Consider the following 20,841-nt stretch of genomic DNA (forward strand, 5'->3'; position numbering starts at 1 on the left):
ACACGTGAGCACTCAGTCACCAGCCTTTTACAGCCAATTTATGCAACTTTCGCCTCGAAAGCATCACGTATGGCACACAGGTTTCATCAGCATCTCACACAGGAGCACCATAACATCATCTCTAGAAACACAGGAGAGGAGGATGTAAATCTCAAGGACTGTAAAACTATATATACTGCTCGGGGATTTAACTTTCAAAATTCTGGTTTTGACACCAACTTGAAATTTTGTTTTACAAGAATGCATCCCTCAGTAACGTATGTTCCTCCTTGAGGTACACGTTCAAGTTAGGCTATGGCTGGCAGTTTTCCCTTGAAGCAGCCATTGCACGCTGAGGACTTGGAGCAGCCAAGTGTCTTAAACCCAGATCTCCGAGAGCTGCAGTAGCAGCTAATAGGAAGAAAGGTACCTGAATCTCAACGGAACAAAGCAGTCTCCCACGTTTAACCATTTTGTTAGAACCTGAAATAGCAACGAAGTTTGCTAAATCAGTCCCTACCAAACTTACCTTCCTCATTAGACGCAAGGTCTGGCAGTACTTGTGGGGCTTTGGGTTTTTTAAAGCACAACACAGGACTCAGGACTCCAAAAGCTCATCTATTTCCCCTGCACATCCAGGCTTACACCAGCTGGGCCAGCAGAAGACACTGTCCCTCTTCACAACACCATCACTACTTACACCACAGTTTTTTTGATACACCCAGTACAAACTCTCCCTATAACAGACAGAGCTTCTACCTTTAAGCAAAATAAAGCTGATAAATACTGTAGGCCATTATCTTCTGGGGGGGGCAGGGAAGGAAAGTTAAAAACCCACCCTCTTTCTGGAGGGGATTAAACAGTGCCTTCTTTTAAACCATGTTGGCCATAATGGTAAAAAAAACCCAATATCCTCCACAACCTAACATGAAACCCGCAGGAACATGGAAAATACTCAGAGAATGAAGACAAGAGGACAGAAAAGGGGCTATGAAAGTTACTTCCAGTCTGAAGCATGTTTCATGTAGCTTAGATTTTTAAAGCCATTTTAAAAGTTTTGTGCACTTAACTTGCTCCTGAGTACTCCACTATTTTTCTGGCCCTTCCACCTAATTACTTTTCTCTCCTCCCAAAGAGCAATAAAAAAAATGAGAGAACAGATCACGGGAGTGAGAGACAATGGAAGCAGAGAGTTAGCACAAACTATCAAGTAAGAAAGTATTCTATAAGCTGCCAAATGTAAGAGCAACACGGCAACTTTCACTTTTCCTCCACTTAAAGCAATCACGTTTTGAAACGTTTGAAAGAAAACGTCCGCAGTTCATGCCCAAGCTCCTCAAAGATTTTAAACACAGCATCTTACAACTGAGAGAACACTGTTTGTCTTTTTATTTGTAAACCAGAGTTTGAAATATCTTACAATACACTTTTCATTTCATTTTTCTAAAGAAACAGCGTTTAAGAACTGAACGAACAGTGTGCCATTAAATGTTAAGGACCATATTTTAAAAACCTTTATTAAAAAAAGGTTATATAGGTATGATGAATTTAAGTTGTATTTTAAAGTCAACTACTTAAGCATCTGAATGATTGAAAATGAAGTGCAAAATTGTAATTCCAGTCACAGATGAGGCTGTATGGTCGTGCTCCAGACAGAGGAGGTCTGCCCGTGGCAGGCGCAGCTGCACGCTCACAGGCTAACTCAGTCTCAGCCATGAATCCTGCAGATCTGAGCGACACCACTGATCAGGTCAGTTTGATCTACTTAATATAAACTCTCCCTTTCTAATAAGAAGGATATTAACTAAAGCTTTCAGTCAAGCACTAAAACCTTTCTAATTAGCAACAAAAAATAAAAATGACATGCTTGCTCTGTTTCAGGCACTTTCAAGATCATAGTTTATTTACTGTAGGTAAAAAGCTAGTATACAGATTAAGGGATCCCTTAAATTTCAACTCTACAGTTATACACCATCTAGTATTCTTGCTCTGAATATTAACCAAGAAAGTTTCTAAACACCTGTAAGCCCCACTATAAATCAGCATTGTTATGGAGAAAAAAAAAATTAAATCAATGCTTAATTTTTTCAACGCATAATATTTACACTGTGAAACGAATGGGAGATAACAAGCAGTGGCAAAGAGGCAATAAATTTTAAAAAGCCAACGTTTTCTATTTTTTTTTTTTACAATAGTGTGCTAATCAGCATAATTGTATATAAAAAATACAATATAGCAGAGCGTCCCATTACAGAAATCTTAATCATCTGAATTGCAGTCATTACTTGTTAACCATTTACATGCAACACCTGCTAGGACTGACTTTTTGTTTTTGAAGTGTAAAATAGATTACAAGGTTTAAGAGACAAACATCAATGTGTGTACAAAATTAAAAACCGCACTCAAGAATTGTACTGGTCACGACCCTCTTCCGTACGGGGGGCAGAAGTACAAACAACGCTAGGAAGCGGTCTCTGTCCATACACTAATTATTAAAGGCGATGCATAGACTGAGAATACCCAGATGGCAAACTCTGTAGACACCAGAAACAAACAGCTTTCACATACATGCTCTTTACAGGAGGCCCTTCTTTCCATCGAATGGCAATGGCTGACAGCAAATAAGGGGCACCAGGTGTACAACTAGGTAGATCTTGCAAAATACTCAGATGGGGCAGTTGTTAATATACAATTTGAACTATATATACACAATATAATGGAATGTATCCCATCCCAAAACTGGTTTATGAAACAACTGGACCTTTCTATGCTAGCCTTACGACTCAGCTATCGTTCTAATGAAAATATAAGAATGCAAGAGACTTGCATGAAAAGTAAAATTTATGGGGCATTTTACAGGAACTATTGACAAAGCTGCTTAATGGCATTTTTGCTTTCAAAGTAATTTTGTTAGATATAATTGAAATAACATCTGTATATAAAATGTCCTGATAGACACTTCAACATGGAGCTTTGGTGATTTAAAAAGGCCCTTTTTAATCTGTTATGAATTGTACTGCAGACGTATTGATGCATGCACACATCTGTGTCAGCTGAGACTAGTGGTCCAACTGCATGCACATTTCCTCCTTGAGGTGCTTTCCACGTTAAACCACTTCAATAACAATAAGATGAAAAATAGATTAAACAAAGTATTTCAGATAACTCAAACTGAATAGGAAATGGAATGCCAATATGGCAGTAAAACCTTTTTCTGTTGTTTTTAAACAGGAAGGTCTCTTGTACCAGCAGAATCCTGTATACAGATACACAGAGAAGGAGGGAATACAGCACTTATAATTCCCATTAAACAAGAGCCGACTCATCATGTGAGAAGGTACAAATTACAGAAAACATGAATAGTCAATAGAAGAGAAACCACTGGTTTACATGAAAGAAGAGAGAACACTTCAGTCTGAATGCAGTTATTTTGTGAAAGCTGCTACAACAGCCCACAGGACCTCACTCGTGTTGGCTTTCATACATTCAACCTCAGGGTCTAAATCCAGAAGCTGCCGCACTCTCTTTGTGGCTAAATCATACTGCTCATCCAAAAGGGGGGCAAAAGCGTTCTCCAGAACATCTGAAGCATGGGCTAAATAAACAAGTGCCAGTAAGCGCTTGTCCATGCGGTGAGGGTCGTTCACCCATTTGTCAAGAACTGCTTCTTGAACTTTCTTGATGAGGCGCTGTTTGATATTGTTGTTGGTGAGAGGGTGCGTAGTCATGTCAAAAAGAAGGAAGTTCTGTTTCTCTGTTGTCAGTACACCTTTTTCCACTAGATTTTTAGCTAACCGTTCACGGACATTTCGTAGTTGGTAGTGCAACTTCAATGGGTTCCATGTTTCACCTAAAAAAGCAAGCAAAAAACCCAACAGTCAGGCACAGTTTAAGTTGTAGTATTACAGTGATTTTTTTTCCCCTCCTGTGGTGCAGAATGAGCTGTCAAATTCATATAGCTGACTGTTATGCTAACGTATTGTTTTAATGTCAGCTTTCTCTGATCTCTGACCTACCCAGATACAGGCAGAGACAGAGACTGAAAATCTCCTTGGAGGAGCTTCAGAGTACATTTAAAGTTTGGACAAAACGCTAGCTAAGCCATGTCTTGATTAAGGATATGACAAATAAGCAGTCTTGTACTGAAGGAAAAAAAAAGAACAAAAAAAACAACAAACCCCAAGCCAGTCATGAAAAAAAAGTTTACTTTTAATAATAAAAATAAAAACAAGCATCTCCTCCAGTCTTGTGCATTTGTCTGCTTCCAGCCTTTTACCATTTCAGAGACTGGAAGAAATGTCATTGCTTTTCTTTCTGCCACAGAGAAGCAAACCTGCCCTGTGCATTTCTCTACTTCAGGTTTCCATTCTTCTCTCCTTTCCTGCCCCCACCAGGTGAAACAGTGACCGCGCACTGTCTGAGTGTGGGGGCATGTGTGTACACATGAGCACATGTTCGGTAGAAGCTCTAATGTTTCTACAAAAATTATTTCTAATGCTTTGTGTTAAGGCAGGAAAATCTGGCCCTTCAGAGTGCATGACTCTGTGTGCATAGAGGAATGACTTTAAAAAGCACAAAAATCAGCATCAACAGCTACCAATAAAGTTAAAATTGTTAAGCACTGCTAAATCCACTTTGCTTAAGAGTTTAGCTAAAATAAAAGTTTTAGGTCCAGCCTACCTAAGTATTCATCATAAGTATTAAAATCCCCTCCTTATATAAGAGTCTATGTATTTTAACACGTGAGGGAAGAAACAACATTAAGTATTTCTTATACAGATGGGGTTTCTCTATAAATGATAGAAGAATTTCTGTAACAATTATTTTTCTACATCAGAAAGCTTTGGTTAACTAATAACAACACTAATAATAATAATAAATAATAATGATGATGATAAACACCACAGACGACTAAGTTTTCTCCCACTGTGATAGAGTGTGACATACACGGTATCCAAGTAACAGCCAAGTTAAGTAAACAAATAAGGTGACACCAACTGCATCACAAAAGGCAGAGAACTAACCCAGGCCTGAACTACACAAATCCCTTTAGGTCCCATACCTCACTGAATGCGATTCCCCAGATTGACCATGAATGAAACTACCACAAACACACAAAAAAGTAGTTTCCTTACAGCATTTTGCAGAGCAAAGGCTATTTCCTAGATTTTTCTACATTTGTTAGGTGGATGTGGCTATACAGTAACAAAAACCAGTACTGTGGTGACACCTTGTGACCAGTCTCGTCAATTACACAGACACTTGCTTGTCCAAACACAGATGTTTGTTACATCCACAGGAAGACCTGCCATTTTGATCCAAACTTCTGTATTCCTTACACTTGCTTCCCTTAGAGGCTATCTTATAAACGACATCAGCCTGGCAATCATCACCTTACAGGTACACATAAATATTTCCATGATGGCTTTGAACTCATGTATACTGTAACTTCAAGCACCATTCTTCGTGTCACTGGTAATTACAGACTGAGTAGCTATTTTTCCAGGATCAGGCCCTGATGCAAAATTCTAAGAGTTTATAAAAAAAAAAAACCCAAAGTATTTTTCTTCAAAGGGCAGTCCTCTAAACTGTGAAAAATCCAAAGAACCCTAAAGCCATCCAAGAACTAGTAATTAATAACCATATGTAAGCAAAAATGATTGACCCAAGTGTTAGCCACAGTGCTGACGATAACTATCTTCCCAGAGCCAAAGCTCAGCACTGTCAGGAAAACCTTAGCTTAGCTCAAAGAAAACCTATAACATTGTTCATTCATTAGTTGACCTTTTTTGAATCAGTACCAACTTGATGTGCACTGCACTGGGAGAGAAGGTGAAATGTCAGCACAAGTTATGGATTTGGGACAAGAAAAATGAATTGTTTTTCCAGGCTGTAAAAGCTGAGCAAGAACTGAACTGCAAGGCTACGCAGCAGCGGTGCCCCCCACTGACAAGGGCTGCTTTGTTCCCCCTCTGCCTGACGGTCAAGGAGCAAGAGGGGAGGGATGGCAAGGACAGGAGTATGAACTGATGTGCAAGGAAGACTGCTGAAGGTGGTGCAGGACAAGGGGGAGGAACATAGTGAGATCAAGGAGAAAGGAAGATCCTTTCTTTCAAGGAGAAAGGTGGAGATTTTGCTCATTTTTGACACTCTTACTCATCGGTTGTTACAAGTAACAAGTACATTTAGAAAGACAACTTCAAGTCTCATTACCCTCCACCCCCCCAGAGACATGTTATTGCCAAAACAGCAGGGGTTTTTCCTGCACTGTTTGCACAACTGAAGAACTGCTCTGATCTACTCCAAGCAAGCTGCATTTTATGTGTTTTGTAAAAACAGACAAACCCTGGTGATGAATTCTGTCTACAGAAAAAAAAAACCCAACAAAACAATAACAGCACGACCTGTTAAAGGATGGTCATTATAATTTCAGTTTAACTTATGCATCCTGAGAATACAACTGGTGGCAAGGTATATGAAAAATGTTAACAGCAACTGTAAAGATGAAATCTAATTGACGCTTCATTTTTTTTTAGCAATGACTCACTAGCTTTACAGGAAGAGCTATGTGCAAAGTGCTCATCTTGAAAACTTTGTTTTCAACAACAAGAAATATGTAATATTTGAAAATATTTATGACATTTCTCCACTTAATAGAAAAATAGAACTCCTGACTGTTTATTGTTTCCTTATCATTAATGGCCAAATCATCCTCAATTCGTACATCTGAGCGATGAGCTCCTTATCTCCTTTCTTTATCAAAGGATCCCAGTACTGAATCCATACACCTACGCTCCAAACTTCCACTAACCCTCAGTTCCAATTACAGAGAAAGGCAGTCAAATCTCCAGGGTGCAGTCCCGATTTACTTCAGAGACAGCAGAAGGCACTTCTTCCACAGAGTTGAGATGTTCTCTGACACTTCCATCTAGATTCTTTCTGTACGAAGTTAAGTCAAAAGCCACGGTTACTTGTATTTGATTAAAGGCTACAATCAACAAGAGACTACCCTAGAGGACAGACTAATTAACTTTTTTGCATACTTTCTCCCCAAAAACCTTATAGTATAATCTCTTGTGATGACAGATAATTAGCTTTATTGGGGGAAAAAAAAGCAAATACATTATGTCCAAGGCTTACCACTAAGCAGTTCAATCCAATTTTGTACTGTTTCAGGAGGCTGGGTCTCTTTTATGTGTTTCAGAGCTTCATCAAGCAGAACATCCCCTGTAGGAGCATCTGACTTGCAAATCACCTAAGACAGAATAAAACGCAGTCAGTATTTTGACTTACTTCATGCACCACAAACATCCACTGATAAAAACTGGAAAAAATCTGTTATCAAAACCAAGGACATTTAAAAAAAAATATGAACATCTCTAGAAATATGCAAGTTTAAAAAATACCTAATTGTAAAAAAAAAGACTGATTATGATTTTAATTACAAAGCTATGTTAAATCTTATGTTATCTATAACTTAAATTAACTAAAACAATAGTATTAATAACATGCTTAATACCTAATTTTTTAAGGAAGATAATCCATTAACCCCACAAGGTCCTTTGCTTCCTCCCCAAAACAAAGTACACTACGGTGTTAAATTACTCTCTGATTGCAGTCTATTTTGCTGCTTCAAGTCAATTTATTTAAAATACTGCAGTTAAACAATCAGGCCATGTGAAACTGCGAAATAAATTATAAACTGAAAAAGCAGGAAAACTGGTTTTCTTCTTCCATATATTGATGGATAAAAATAGTTTCAAGACAACATCTGTAACTTTTACAGCTCTGAAGAACACACTGACCAGCACCACTACATTCCATTCACTACCACTTAAAACAGATGTATTGGTGAAATATGTATATACTAATAAACCCCTTAACATGCAATAATAAATGCAATATAATTTAAGGTTTTTATTTAATAACTTCTAAAATTATTTGTGTCTTCCCTCAAGAGAGCACAGGAGAACAACAAAAAAGTTATTCACAGTAACATAAAACTTAACTGCCTGTTTACAAGTAGTTATATAGAATCATGGTATTGTTATGGTTGGAAGAGACCTTTAAGATCATTAAGTCCAACTGTTAACCTAACAGTGCCAAGTTACTACTAAACAATCTCCCTCAGCACTACATCTACACATCTTTTAAATGCTTCCAGTGATCCAGGGATGGCGACTCCACCACTTCCCTGAGCAGCCTGTTCCAATGCCTAATAACCCTTTCAAGTGAAGACATTTGTCCTAATATCCAATCTAAATCTCCCCTGGCACAACTTGAGGCCACTTCCTCTTGTTCTATCACTTGTTACTTGGGAGAAGACGACCAACCCACCTCCCCGCTACGCCCTCCTTTCAGGAAGTTGTAGAGAGCAAGAAGGTCTCCCCTCAGCCACTCCTAATAAGACTTGTGCTCCAGACTCCTCACAAGCCCCGTTGCCCTTCTCTGAACACGCTCCAGCACCTCATTGTCTTTCTTGTAGTGAGGGGCCCAAACCTGAACACAGTACTCAAGGTGGGGCCTCACCAGTGCCCAGTACAGGGGGATAATCACCTCCCTAGTCCTGCTGGCCACACTATTTCTGATACAGGCCAGGATGCTGTTGGCCTTCTTGGCCACCTGGGCACGCTGCTGGCTCACGTTCAGCCAGCTATCGACCAACATCCCCAGGTCCTTTTCTGCTGGGCAGCTCTCCAGTCACTCTTTCCGGAGCCTGTAGTGTTGTATGGGGTTGTTGTGACCCAAGCGCAGGACCCGGCACTTGGCCTTGTTGAATCTCAGATAATTGTCCTCGGCCCATCGATCCAGCCTGTCCATGTAAAACCATGTAAAAATAGCATTTTTCTGGCTAGAAAAACAAGAGCACCAAATGAAAACATATAGATTAAACTAGGCCAAGTCAATATGTTTGAATAAAAACAATGTAAAAATAATAATATCTATCTTTCCTTAGGAAAAGAAGAATTACTACAGTTTCAAATCTAGTTATGAAAATAACAATTAAATGTCACAATTTAAACTTTATCAGGTTAAAAGATAACAGGCAATTGACAGAAAAACTAACACAACAATATAATTCCACATATACATGAGAAGAAGGAAGTGAAAGCTCATGTTTCACAAAGCTTCACAGTAGTCGGAATGGGGTCCTGGAAAAGCTTTAAGTGTCATGTTGAAACACATGCCAAGTTTAGTTCTGTTCTGTAGTTCTAATAATCCTTACTACAAACAATAGAGGAGTACAATGCATTTTCACAGCATCTTTAGATGACACTGAAATAAGCTGCAATGGTAAGACACCTTCCGTACTAGCAAGATGATCCCAAACTGGAGATGTGTAAAAGTCAGTGAGATGAAACAAAATGCAAAATTGCTGGAGAGATCTTTGTGAATACCTAACAGGTCATGGCTGGAATACTATTTCCAATTTCAAACGTATAAATAAAGAACAGAAACCAAGATTTTTAATAAAATCAGCAAGAATGAACCAGTCCACAATGCCAGGCTAAAAAGAACAAAGTTTGTTCACATCTAAAAAGAAAGCATGTAAGATATTTTTACAAACAGGGTATCAAATAATAGTTTAGGGTGCCTACTTTGGGAAAATAAGAGATACCAGCTTATTCTGGCAATGGAAGATGCATGATGTATTGTCAAAAACTTCAATAGGCAAATTAAACACTCAGGGAGCTGCTGAACTGTAGTCAGTGGAGAATTTTAAGACTAAACATCTGCCAGGGAGGGACCAGAGAAACCTCATTATCTGTTACTGCATCAAGACTGTTCAAAATGGTCTCCTGAGATACTGTCCAGGTCTCCTTTTTTGGGATCTGGAGATCACTCCAACGATAAGTTTCAGATATTTGGTTTTAAGAACCCAACTACATTTTAATCCAGACAGTTGTTATTTGAAACTAAACAGATAACAATGTGTCTTTATCTTTCTGATTTACAAGCTTGCACCACAGCATCACCCAATACCTCTGTTAAACACATACAATGATATTACATACTTTCCAGTTTTACATCAAGATTTTGAATTTTTGGAAGTTTCTGTTCTTTAATTACACAGGAGCACACTTCCAGTTGGGTTTTCAAGCTGCCAGATTGCAGCTATTAAAGCCACCTTTCAGATATTCCTTTAATAATTAGCCTAAAAACACCCAACTTATTTATGTTTACTTCTTTTTAAAACTGACATTACAGTAGTTTTTTAGTTTCTTTGAAGTGTCCCATATGATTAGTTTCACAGTAACTGTAGTTACACTGGATCACTCCAGCCTGCTGCAGCTGGTAACCTACTACTCACCATCTCACTTTAACAGGTAAGATGTGAAGTCATCTTTTTGACCTGTTTTATAACACACACAAACAAAAACCCCGCAAAACAACAAAAAACCCCCAAACCTCACTGAAGAGATAAAAAATACTTTTAAGTCTAGGAAGTAAGTATTTTATTTTTTTTTATAGTTTAGAAAACAACTTTCCTTGCTTATTTGGCATTAAGGTACTTTTTTCTACCACAACAAAGAACTTTAAGAAGCTAGCCTGAATATAATGCACCATGACAGTACGAGCCTAAACATACAGGCATTTAGAGAAAAGAGCTATAAGGAGTATAGACTTCCCCATTCAACTCAGTCAGGACTCCATAAGCTCTGGTGAAGCCACAATGCACAGCAATTTTGTTTCCAAGTTTACTGTTCTCTGCTGCCAAGCATACAGCATCGTTTCTTCTCACTTCTCTGCTATTCACAGATTCTTCGGACTATCCTTCCCCTCAAGCAAAAGCAGTTTGGTTCACACATCCATGGTATTTCTCTTCCTCTCCCCTTCCCAGTACATGGAGTCAGGCAACAGTGGAAGCCCAGTCACCTCTCTCCTATCTTCATGGATCCACCCTTTCTCGAAGAAGGATTTATCAATGAATGCTTCCTGGTTAACTCTCTTCAGAATTACAACAGCACAAGAAGAGTGGGAAATCGAGTGGGTTGGGGATCTTGGGAAATGCATCATCACAGAAAACTAAGCATCCACAAGGGGCAATTATTTTTTTTCTCTCTTTAATAGATAAGCTAAGGTAGAGAAAGAAGCTAAGATCCCGTTTCTTCAGAGATGAAGGTCCTTAACCTTATTGCAAAAAATCTTTCTTTATTCCAATTTTTCAGCGATTTACCAGGTACTAGATTTGCTTTGTATCAAACTGCTGAGGAAATTTCAATTATACAGAATACTTAACAATACAGCTCTGCAATTAAGCAATGCTAAAGATTAAGCACCTCTTGTGTTGATTTTGAAGTAAACTTCATTTTTTAGTTTTAATACAAAAAATTCACTCATGCATGAATCACTCAGAATTGTCAGTTATAAAATACTGAAGTCAATCTGCCAAAGATTTGTTGGGATGTCTTTTAAGAACTCTGATGATTTGGTTTCCTTTCTGAGGCTGTAAGGCAGCAGAGTGCCGTTTTCTATTTTCAATAACCACTAGTCTTAGAAATTATTTTATTTATATATAAACCTCAAGATTCATTTATTTGTTTCTAAATTGATGCCAGTAGATAGAACTCCAAAATGATGCAATAATTACATACTCTCAAGCCAAATTTACAAGGATGTTGCAACATAAAACATGTCACACTTGACTTTTCAAAGTTTTGTTACTGTCCGCCAAGTCCTTGTCTGCTAGTTTCTCAGTTTCATCTGTCTCTCTATGCCATTCAAGCACAGATCTAATGCATCTTGATGCATTCTGAAGTTCTATCTTGGAAACTGCAAAAAAAGTTATCAGCAAAGATCCACCTGCTTTAAGGCCTAAAGTGGAAATCATTGTAACTAGCAATCTTTTAAGTCAGCTGTACAACCAAGGCCACAGTCAGCTGGTTATAAATCAATACCTCTGCCCAAACAACTAGTTCTACCCTCTTCTTGTTATCACCTTACTACTTGTGCCAGCAGCCTCACTTGTGCCCCACCTGATGACAACATCAAGAAAGTGATTAAGTAAAAACTATACTGATCAGAGAAGTAAATTTGTTTTCAGCCAGAGGTGATACCTGACATGGCTGCATAAATGCCAGCAACAACCCAAGAGGGACTCCAACAAGCCTCTTCACAAAGACGGGCCTACCCTTCTCAGCGGCAACACAGGCTAAAGTGACTGAAGCCTAAACCATGGCTTGAAGAAATAGGGTTTTGATTCACAAGTCAAAGCTTTGAGTTCTAAGAAGGTTTTACCTTCCCACAAAAAAATGAGGACAGACTTGGGGAGAAGAGGAAGAAGAGCTAGCCCGAGATGCAGAAGCTACAGAAAATGGTATTGCGACCGAATCACAACCTTGGATGCAACTAGACAGTTCATTCCACTCACTAAACACAGTATTTAACTCACAGCGAAAGCTGAGGGCAAGGGGAGCAATGCCTGCAAAGCGGGGACAAGGAAGATGCTTGGTAGAGTTGAGACACTTAAACTTAGCTAATACAGAAACAAGAGTGAAATTTGGTATTAATGCAAAACTTCAAATAAGGTATGAAACAACATAAGTCATTCACAAGAATGATTTCTAAATTGAGAGAGGTGATGCAGGGAAGAAGAAACCTGACATAAATCAACAGTTAGCGATTTTATTTGCACAAAATTACTTAAGCGGAAACCAACAATTTGAGTTTTAAATTAAAGTTACCTTCATAGAACCCTCCTGCCTGCAAAAAGAAATCTCTTGATTGCTTTCCAACAGCAGAAAGAACAAAACCTTTAATACTGGTAGCTTTTAGATCACCTTAAACAAAGGGGGGAGAAAGAAGAAATAAACACACCAACCCACCCACAACATCACATGTTAAAATTTAATAAAACAAAACAAGATAATTTTGGTTTTACTCTTTACTGAAGATATCCACAGGTTATTTTTCCATTTTCCTAAAAAAAACCCCATAATTAAAATTTCAGGGAGATAGAGCTGACAAGGTTTGCATAGAATGAAAGTAACTGCTAGGGAACATTCCTGAATGCCTAAGAAGCCAAAAGCTTTGGAGGAATAAAAAAAAAAGTGCAAACTAATCAATGCTGAATATGTTTAAATGAAGCTAAAAGAAGTAGGTGCTGTTTGTCTGAACAGAGGTTCAATTTTTCAGAAGAGAAGGAAGCTGGGAGAAGGTTGGGGAATTTGTGAGCTTTCCTTTAAAGAATTTAGCAAAAGATAATATTGACAGGGAAATGTGCCATAAAAGAGAATTTATTTGTGGTGGATAGACAACATTTGACCATGCGTTCGATAAGCTTATTTTATAAGTATCCTCTAATGCTGATGAAGTAAAAAAACCTTCAAACAGTGCGACACTGCACATTTTATACCAAGGAAAAAATCCAGCGGCAAAAGTAATAAATTAAGGCCTCAAATATCCAGCCTAATTCAATAAAGGACCTTAAAAGTTTGCCCATCTTAAAGGTCAGCGACTAGAACAAAATTAAAACAGTCACATGCTTAAACTAGGTACAGTTTTGTATTCCCAGGGGCCCAAGGTACACGGGTCTTCCTTCCCATACAAACCACAATGCTGTGTACGCCAGAATTAAACCAGTGGCTTTGCAGGATATATCTGGCAAGCTGTCAGTTAACCATTCCTTTCAGCCCCAGATGAACTGGCAAAAGCCAGATCCTTCAGCAGATTGTAACTGCTGCTGCTGGCTCTCAACAGTAGCTGCTGCCACTGCACCCTGGCCAGAGCCACTGCCAACTGTCTGTGCAAGGATCCAAACAGCAGCAGGAACAGGCAAGAGAACAAACAGGAGCAGAGACCAAGTACAGAAGATTTTCCAAGGCACTTCACCTCACCATTTAAACATGTTTAACTCTACATATCTAACTTAGGTCACTACTCAGAATCCCTATTACCACGTAAAGAAAAAAAAAAGTAGTTTACTTTTACTGGTAAAAGTAGCTTACCAATTGTAATTTACACCTACTGTATTGCCTGGAGCATGACATAAATGTAAATGTGACCATTTTCCTCCACTTACCTTTCTTGTTAATAGGCTTTTGCGCCTCATTCCACAAGCCTCTAGCTGAAGACGACCTCGCAATGCCAATTCAATTAACATACAGCCGCGCAATCCTGAGGAGATGCAATCATTCCAGAATGATGTGTAACCCTGTAAAGAATGAAAGGGAATAAGATACCTACATCTTCACCTGAAACCAAACAGAAAGAGAGGTTTACTGCCTTCTCTATGCAGTTCTCCTGCCTTCATACACTTTTGAAGTAGCATCACTGGTCAACTACCACTCCTGTATTGAAAACATTAAAGAAACAGACTCATCTCCTATTGGTTTTGACACTTAGTCTCTGCTCTTTGATAAACAGGGAAACCTCAGGAAAGTCACACACAATGAAACAGCAAGGTATCAAGAACTGTGAGATACAAAGTGTAGTTTATGCGTAGTCAAAATAAACTTACTACATTTTTAAGACATGAAGCATTTGGCATTACCAACATCACACAGGCTTATCTGAGTTTCTGAGAAACATTAACATGATTTTACATCCATAAACAACATGGCACTGATGAAGTAATAACCACCTGAAAATCAATATTAAGTAAAACATGGAGTATACTGGAAACACAAATGTGGCAATCAGCACAAATCACAGAACAGATTTTTCAGCTTCCACGTAGCAAACCAAAGGATAATTTTTTTTAAGTAAATACTTGGAATAGCAACTATTTTGTCATTAAAATCCTTTGAAACCATGTATTTTTAAAGCTTGATGTATACTGCTCTTATATGGACTGCAAAACTGGAAGCCAAATTTATTCTATGAACCACATCACATCTACCATACTTTTTCATCTATATTTCTGCATTGATAGCTGTCTGCTTAAATGGCAGAACAGAGTATTTGACACAACAGACTGAACTCAGTATCTAGAAATACCTGTACTGACTTTTGTACTCTATTGCTCAACAATTATGACCAAAAAAAAAAATCTTATAAAAAGGATGTTATTTTACCTACATAGTAGCCAACAAAGTTCTTGCATATTTTTTTAATATTTAAGTATCTAAGACAAAACATAATAATTCTGAGAAATGTCTTGTCTTTTGAGAAATGACTGCAGAAACATTTGGTATGACCCAGAAAGACCTTGCAAAACTCCTCTCCAGTGATACACACTTTGGGATACTTTAGAAAAGAGTGCTGGAAACAAAAGAAAGAAAAAGAAAAAAAAAGGCCACTCCCTTTCACAAGATTTATCTTAACCAATAACAAAAACTAGCTTTAATTGGAAGCAATTCAATATTATTCTATTCACAAATAAAAGCTGCCACTGTATAGAGATAACAAGATGCATATATCTGAAGTCCACTAAACTTACAAACCAATCCCTAACTAATGCATGCCATTAAATATAGATTTCCAGGAACATAATATTTGTTTCCATTTAGCACTTAACTATTTTCAAGAGCTGTATTATATAGAGGACCAATACTTCTGAAAAGTCTACAAAAGCTCTGAATCTCCAGCAATTAACTACTGAAGAACGTCACAGATATTTATTTAAAAGGCCATAAATATAAATGTTGGAAAGGGACTTGAAAAGTTACCTAATCAGCTGTCAACTTTGTGAACATCAGCTACTCTCAGAAGTCAGCCATTCTGTACATTAAGATTTTGGTTGGCACCAGACAAAAAAAAAAAGAAAGGAAAAGAGAGCTGACCTCTATATTCTACTATTTTCCAACCAAATGGCCTCTTTACATAATAATTTTTGAAATCAAACACATATGCAAACCAAAAATCTAGTGTTTAAACTTACAGTTGTGTGCGATAAATATACACTTTTTTCTATTCATACAAGGTGTTATATTATTATGCAAACAATTAAAGTGCTAATTTTTTCCCCTTTGCTTAATAATGAAAATTGAATTTATTTTTAAAGTGAGTATTTTTCAATGAAGTGACATTAACTACATTGATCCTGGCAGCAATTACCAGATGTAAACTCCTCTGCTCCAGTGGTTATTCAACATATATGGACACAGGCTGTCGGTTGCAGAGAAATACAGCATCATAGGGTAATTCAGCTTAGAAGGGACCATAGTAGATCTCTAGTCCAACCTCCTGCTGAAAGCAGGTTCAGCTATAAAGTTAGATCAAGTTGCTCAGGGTTCTTCTATTCAGGCACACCTTGAAAACCTCCAAGGATAGAGACTGCACAACCATTCAACAGTTGTTAATCAAGTCATTCTGAAAGGCAGCTCAAAAAGATTATGGTCTTCATAAATGGCACTGCTTGCCCTAGTGGGTTAGATGACACTGAAGTCATGAGAATATATACTGCCTTGCCACCTATTTTTTTTTTTTCTTTCTCTTCCCTCCCCCCTCCAGGGTCAGAGTTTGCAGGTGATCCACTAGAGAAGGAATGTCCTATTTCAATACACAGAGATTATACTGTTATTAACACAGTGAGGAAGGAGACATTTTAGAGCATTCTGTGTCATCCTGAATATTTTTCGATCCATTAAACTAATCTTTCAAGATAGTCCAGGCAGACGGACTGACTGGTTTTGGCATTTACTGCGAAGACCTTAGACAACTGTTGAAACCTTCACAGAAGGTCAGTTTAGCACACAACAGTAACTAAATTAACTCAAACTTCCTCGTATAACCAAAAATGAGTAGAAGCAGACAGTTACCTTCAACATCGCAAACAGCAATGTTGACACCTACTTTAAATAGCATACAACATAACTAGAAAAAGGTGCACAAAAGAGAAACAATAATGCTCACCATTACAGAACTACTGCCTATTAAAGAGGCTAGAGACGGACAGTGAAGAAAAAAGGAGTGAAAATGGTAGCGAAAATAATAGTATATGGAGAGAATAGCAACATAGAATAATGTACCCTTCGCACAGGAAAATTTTTTTTTTTCTTTTTCCACAGACAAGGACTAAAAGATGGTAAACGAAGCTCACTCACAGGTCTGAAAACTCAAAAGGCAACTCGTTTTCTATGATTATATTCAACTGTTTTTAGAGGAAGGCAAAGGTTTAAAAAGAATCCTTTAAAAAAAAAAAAAAGGTGAGTTAAATTCATAGGAGATCGATAATGAAATTTGACAGCCAGCAATGGATCTGTAAGCCATGCATGGCCTGGGAAGCTCCCACCCAGGAGCTTGTACACACCGAAGTCAGCACACACTGGAGAGGAGTTACCATTCTGTGCACTCCTGTTCCCTGAACATGGCCTGGCTGTTGCTTGCTATGGTTATGGAATAAGACTGGGATTTGGTTTGACCTTTAACACTGTTCTCACTGTTATTCCAAATACCTAACAGTCTCAAAACACTTAGACTGAAGATCAAAAGTCACCATTTATAGATGCAAGTCATTCCGCTATTTAATGCTCTTAAACAGCACTAGGTTTCTCACAAATACAACACCAAATGTTTCTACTTTATCTTCCTACAAGTTTTTTTACAGTTTTATAAACATCCTAACTCAAAGAAATACTTTTTTCATTAAAGCTGCTAACCAGCAGAGGGGGAAAAAAGGTCTTACAAGGCAAGGAATTATTTTTATCTGACAGCAATTACACTAGAATAGCACTTTAAGCTATGAATAGCTTGCAAGAGAAAATTTCAAATCTACATTGATTCAAAGATCAAAAGAATGTTTACAACTATCATGTTTATTTACACAAACACAACACAAAAGCATTTATTGTCACAGCTGACCTAGAAATGTTCAGGTAAAAACTAGTTTTGCTAGACAAACATAAAGGGAAATAAGAATAAAGTTTATAACAAACTTGTTACCATATTAACTTTGAAAGCTCAGATTTTCCAGTCAGGTATGGCAAAGCACAGAGCTAAGACTAAGATCCTCTTTCTGCTTAAAGAGTAAGTTATCCAAAATCCACATTCATTAGGACATTTCTCTCCCACCATCTCCTGCAGCACTTTTTCGCTTTCTCCTCTTCCCATGCCCCTTGACCAACTTCCAGCTCACGCAGGTCTTCCTGTTTAGTTAGCCATTAACCACTTGAAACTCTCCCTTATTAAACAGCCCATCTCCTAACGATGGCCCTCTGCCTTGGTGTTACCCAGCCTACCTTATCTTTCACTCCCTGCTTTTACTTTGCCTCTTTAGCTGCACTTTCTCACTATCAAACTGTGACACCCTCTCTCCTACAGCAGCCCCCTTCTCCACCTCATCTTCCTGTAACATGTAACACGCTTACTTTTCACTTCCCAGACTCTCAAACTTCACAAAGTTATACTTCAAATGCAATAGGGTCCTAGGACTTGCAAAAACATATTTCTATGTATTGCTAGAAATTATGAGAACTCCTGCATAGACAAAGAAATAATGTTGTTTAGCAGTTCACACGTTATCACGCCAGTTGTGAGAAACCTAGCAGGCTCATCTGTTTATGGTATAACAAAGCCACAGCTAGATGGGCAAACTATACAGGGAGAGGAAACACTCGTATATTATCTCTGACAACATCACAGCATTCTGAATTTCACGGCTATTCAAATATTTAATTGAAGCTCTCACTACTAAGTATTATAGAGCTGGTGCAGAAGTATTAAAGTACACTTCCACAGAACATATTGATTTCCAATTTTTCAAAACAATCAAAATTTAAATTTCTGGATATTTAAAATCCATAAATTACTGGAGTGATTTTATAATTCAAAGATTATTAATAAAAATGTTTTTTTAAAGGAAGACAGATAAGACAACACATTCTCCACCTCCCATCCAAAAAGGCACTGCAGTAATGACCACTATAATTTACTAAGTATGTAAAAAAACAGAACAAAGAGATTCTAAAGTGACCAGACTGCCTGAAGGTATTTGGCAAAGATCAGTGCCAATTAAGTTAGCGATTTCTAAACAATCTATGCTGCTTTAAGAACTTGCATGAAACTCCAAAAACATTTAACCGAAGTGCAAAACAGCCAACCTTCATGGATTAGTCGTTCAGTTACCTCTTACATTGCTCTACTCAGCCTCCAGGCAATTTTCCATTAAAAAACCAAAACAAACAAAAACCACAACAAAAAGCCAAACAAAAAGACCCCACCCAAACAAACCTCGGTATTTTCTGTTTCCCAAGTGCAAATTAAGGTCACTTGGCAGTAGCAGTGCAAAAAGTACAATTAAATTGCAGATGCTATTTTACATTTATAGACATTACCTTAAAATATTGATGGAGAAATTATCTTTAATGGATTACGGAGTGAAGTTTTTAAAAAAAAATACTTTTTTCCTAAAATTGAGTACAAAAACCTTACATAAGATCAGGTATTTGCTTTATGCATAACAGTTACTAAAAATCTCTTCCCACTACAGAAACATTTATTCTCTTTGAATTCTTCAGCTAACTCAGAACACAAGAGCAGAAGTTCCACTATATCTGGTACAGACCACAAAAGAGTGGTGAAGAGTGAAAAATCCACAAAGATCTCTCCAATTCAAAAGAAATGAAGTGCTGGCAGAGTTCCAACTCTGAGGCTTCAGGATACACACATGGCAGTAAAAAAAAAAAATCGTGTTTAACTTACTTGGTTAAGCCACCTGTTTACAGAATGTCGTACAGTGCAATGCAGACTGTAAGTGCCAATGCATCCCCTGAACTAACCCAGTGAGCCTCAAGATTACTTTGCAGAGCACAGAGCCATGGCAAATAGAAATCAGCTTTATAAGACTTTTAAAAAAGCATCACAAAGCCATGTAATAATCTGTGAAGATAACTGGGGGTTAAAACAGCCTGCACATCAAAAAATTAAATATTTCTTTATTTTAGCAACAATGGGCCCCTCAAGACCATCCTCAGATCCACACAGATTCACATTCAGCATTAGAGGTTGATATTAGGCCAAAATTTTGGCCTCAATTTATGAAGAACCCAACAGCAGAGCTTCTTGTCCTGGGATAATTCATGTAACACTGCCCAGTCTATATTTATCTTACTAAAAGCCTTTTCATTTCATATTCACACTTAACAGTAGTCCTTAAGTCCTCACCTAGCACTCTCTACTTAAAAGCAATCATAACCAAACTGAAATACACCAAACGATTAAAGGGGAAACTTATGAAGTAGAAACATCACCAGAACTACCCAAACCCTGAATTTCTGTTCTCAGAAAATTCCAAATTCTTCTTTTATGAAAGACACAAACAAAAAGACTTCAAGATTTAGTAAAGAATGCAATTTCTGAAACTACATGTAGAGACAGCAGAAATACAATCTTGTTTTAACCCTTTCTACCCATGGTAGCCCCATCAAAAGGGGAGCTGGCCAACTGGGTAAGTAACAGAAGGACAAGATAAACAACGATTACAGCTTCTGAGGTGTTTGGAAGGCCTAACTCCAAAGCAATAAATCGGGCAGTCTGTCAAGAAGACATGAAACCTCTAACTTCAGGGTTTCTCAGCTAGGAGGCTCAATCTAGGTTAAAGCAAGCTTTACACTTTAGCAAACAGTAAATTCAGAATTTACAGGTAGCATGTTTTCTATTATAAGAATATTTCAGAGGAAAAATTTCAACCAGTTCTACTTGGATGCTGAAAGATAGAAAAATTAGACTTCCCAAACTCTGCTGGAGTTTGCTGTTCTTTTATTACTTCTGCATGGATGGCATTCAAATACTGTGTTGGTGCTTGCAATATAAAAGCCCGGAGACATAAAACTATTGTTTTGTTTATACACAAACAAGCATCTAGCTTTCCCGAGCAAGGGTTTCTTCCTTGCCATCTATTCTTTCCGATATGTGGCAGACTATTTTTATGGTATGTTCTCAGAAATCACAGATGACAAACATAATGGAAAACGTTCTGTG

General features: G+C 37.8%; 1 protein-coding gene across 1 annotated transcript in view; it reads right to left on the reverse strand.

Moving 5' to 3' along the window:
* Positions 1-1,854: 1,854 nt before the first annotated feature.
* Positions 1,855-20,841, reverse strand: part of GOLPH3 (golgi phosphoprotein 3) — a 32,482-nt gene continuing 13,495 nt past the window's right edge. Inside the window, exons 2-4 of the mRNA XM_074569780.1 lie at positions 14,003-14,134; positions 7,120-7,234; positions 1,855-3,829 (exon numbers count right to left, since the gene is read on the reverse strand). Coding sequence (XP_074425881.1) covers positions 3,405-3,829; positions 7,120-7,234; positions 14,003-14,134 — 672 coding nt within the window. The 3' untranslated portion in view covers positions 1,855-3,404. The remainder of the gene's footprint in view (positions 3,830-7,119; positions 7,235-14,002; positions 14,135-20,841) is intronic.

The sequence above is a fragment of the Larus michahellis genome, chromosome Z (genome assembly GCF_964199755.1).
Source record: "Larus michahellis chromosome Z, bLarMic1.1, whole genome shotgun sequence".
Lineage (NCBI taxonomy): Eukaryota > Metazoa > Chordata > Aves > Charadriiformes > Laridae > Larus > Larus michahellis.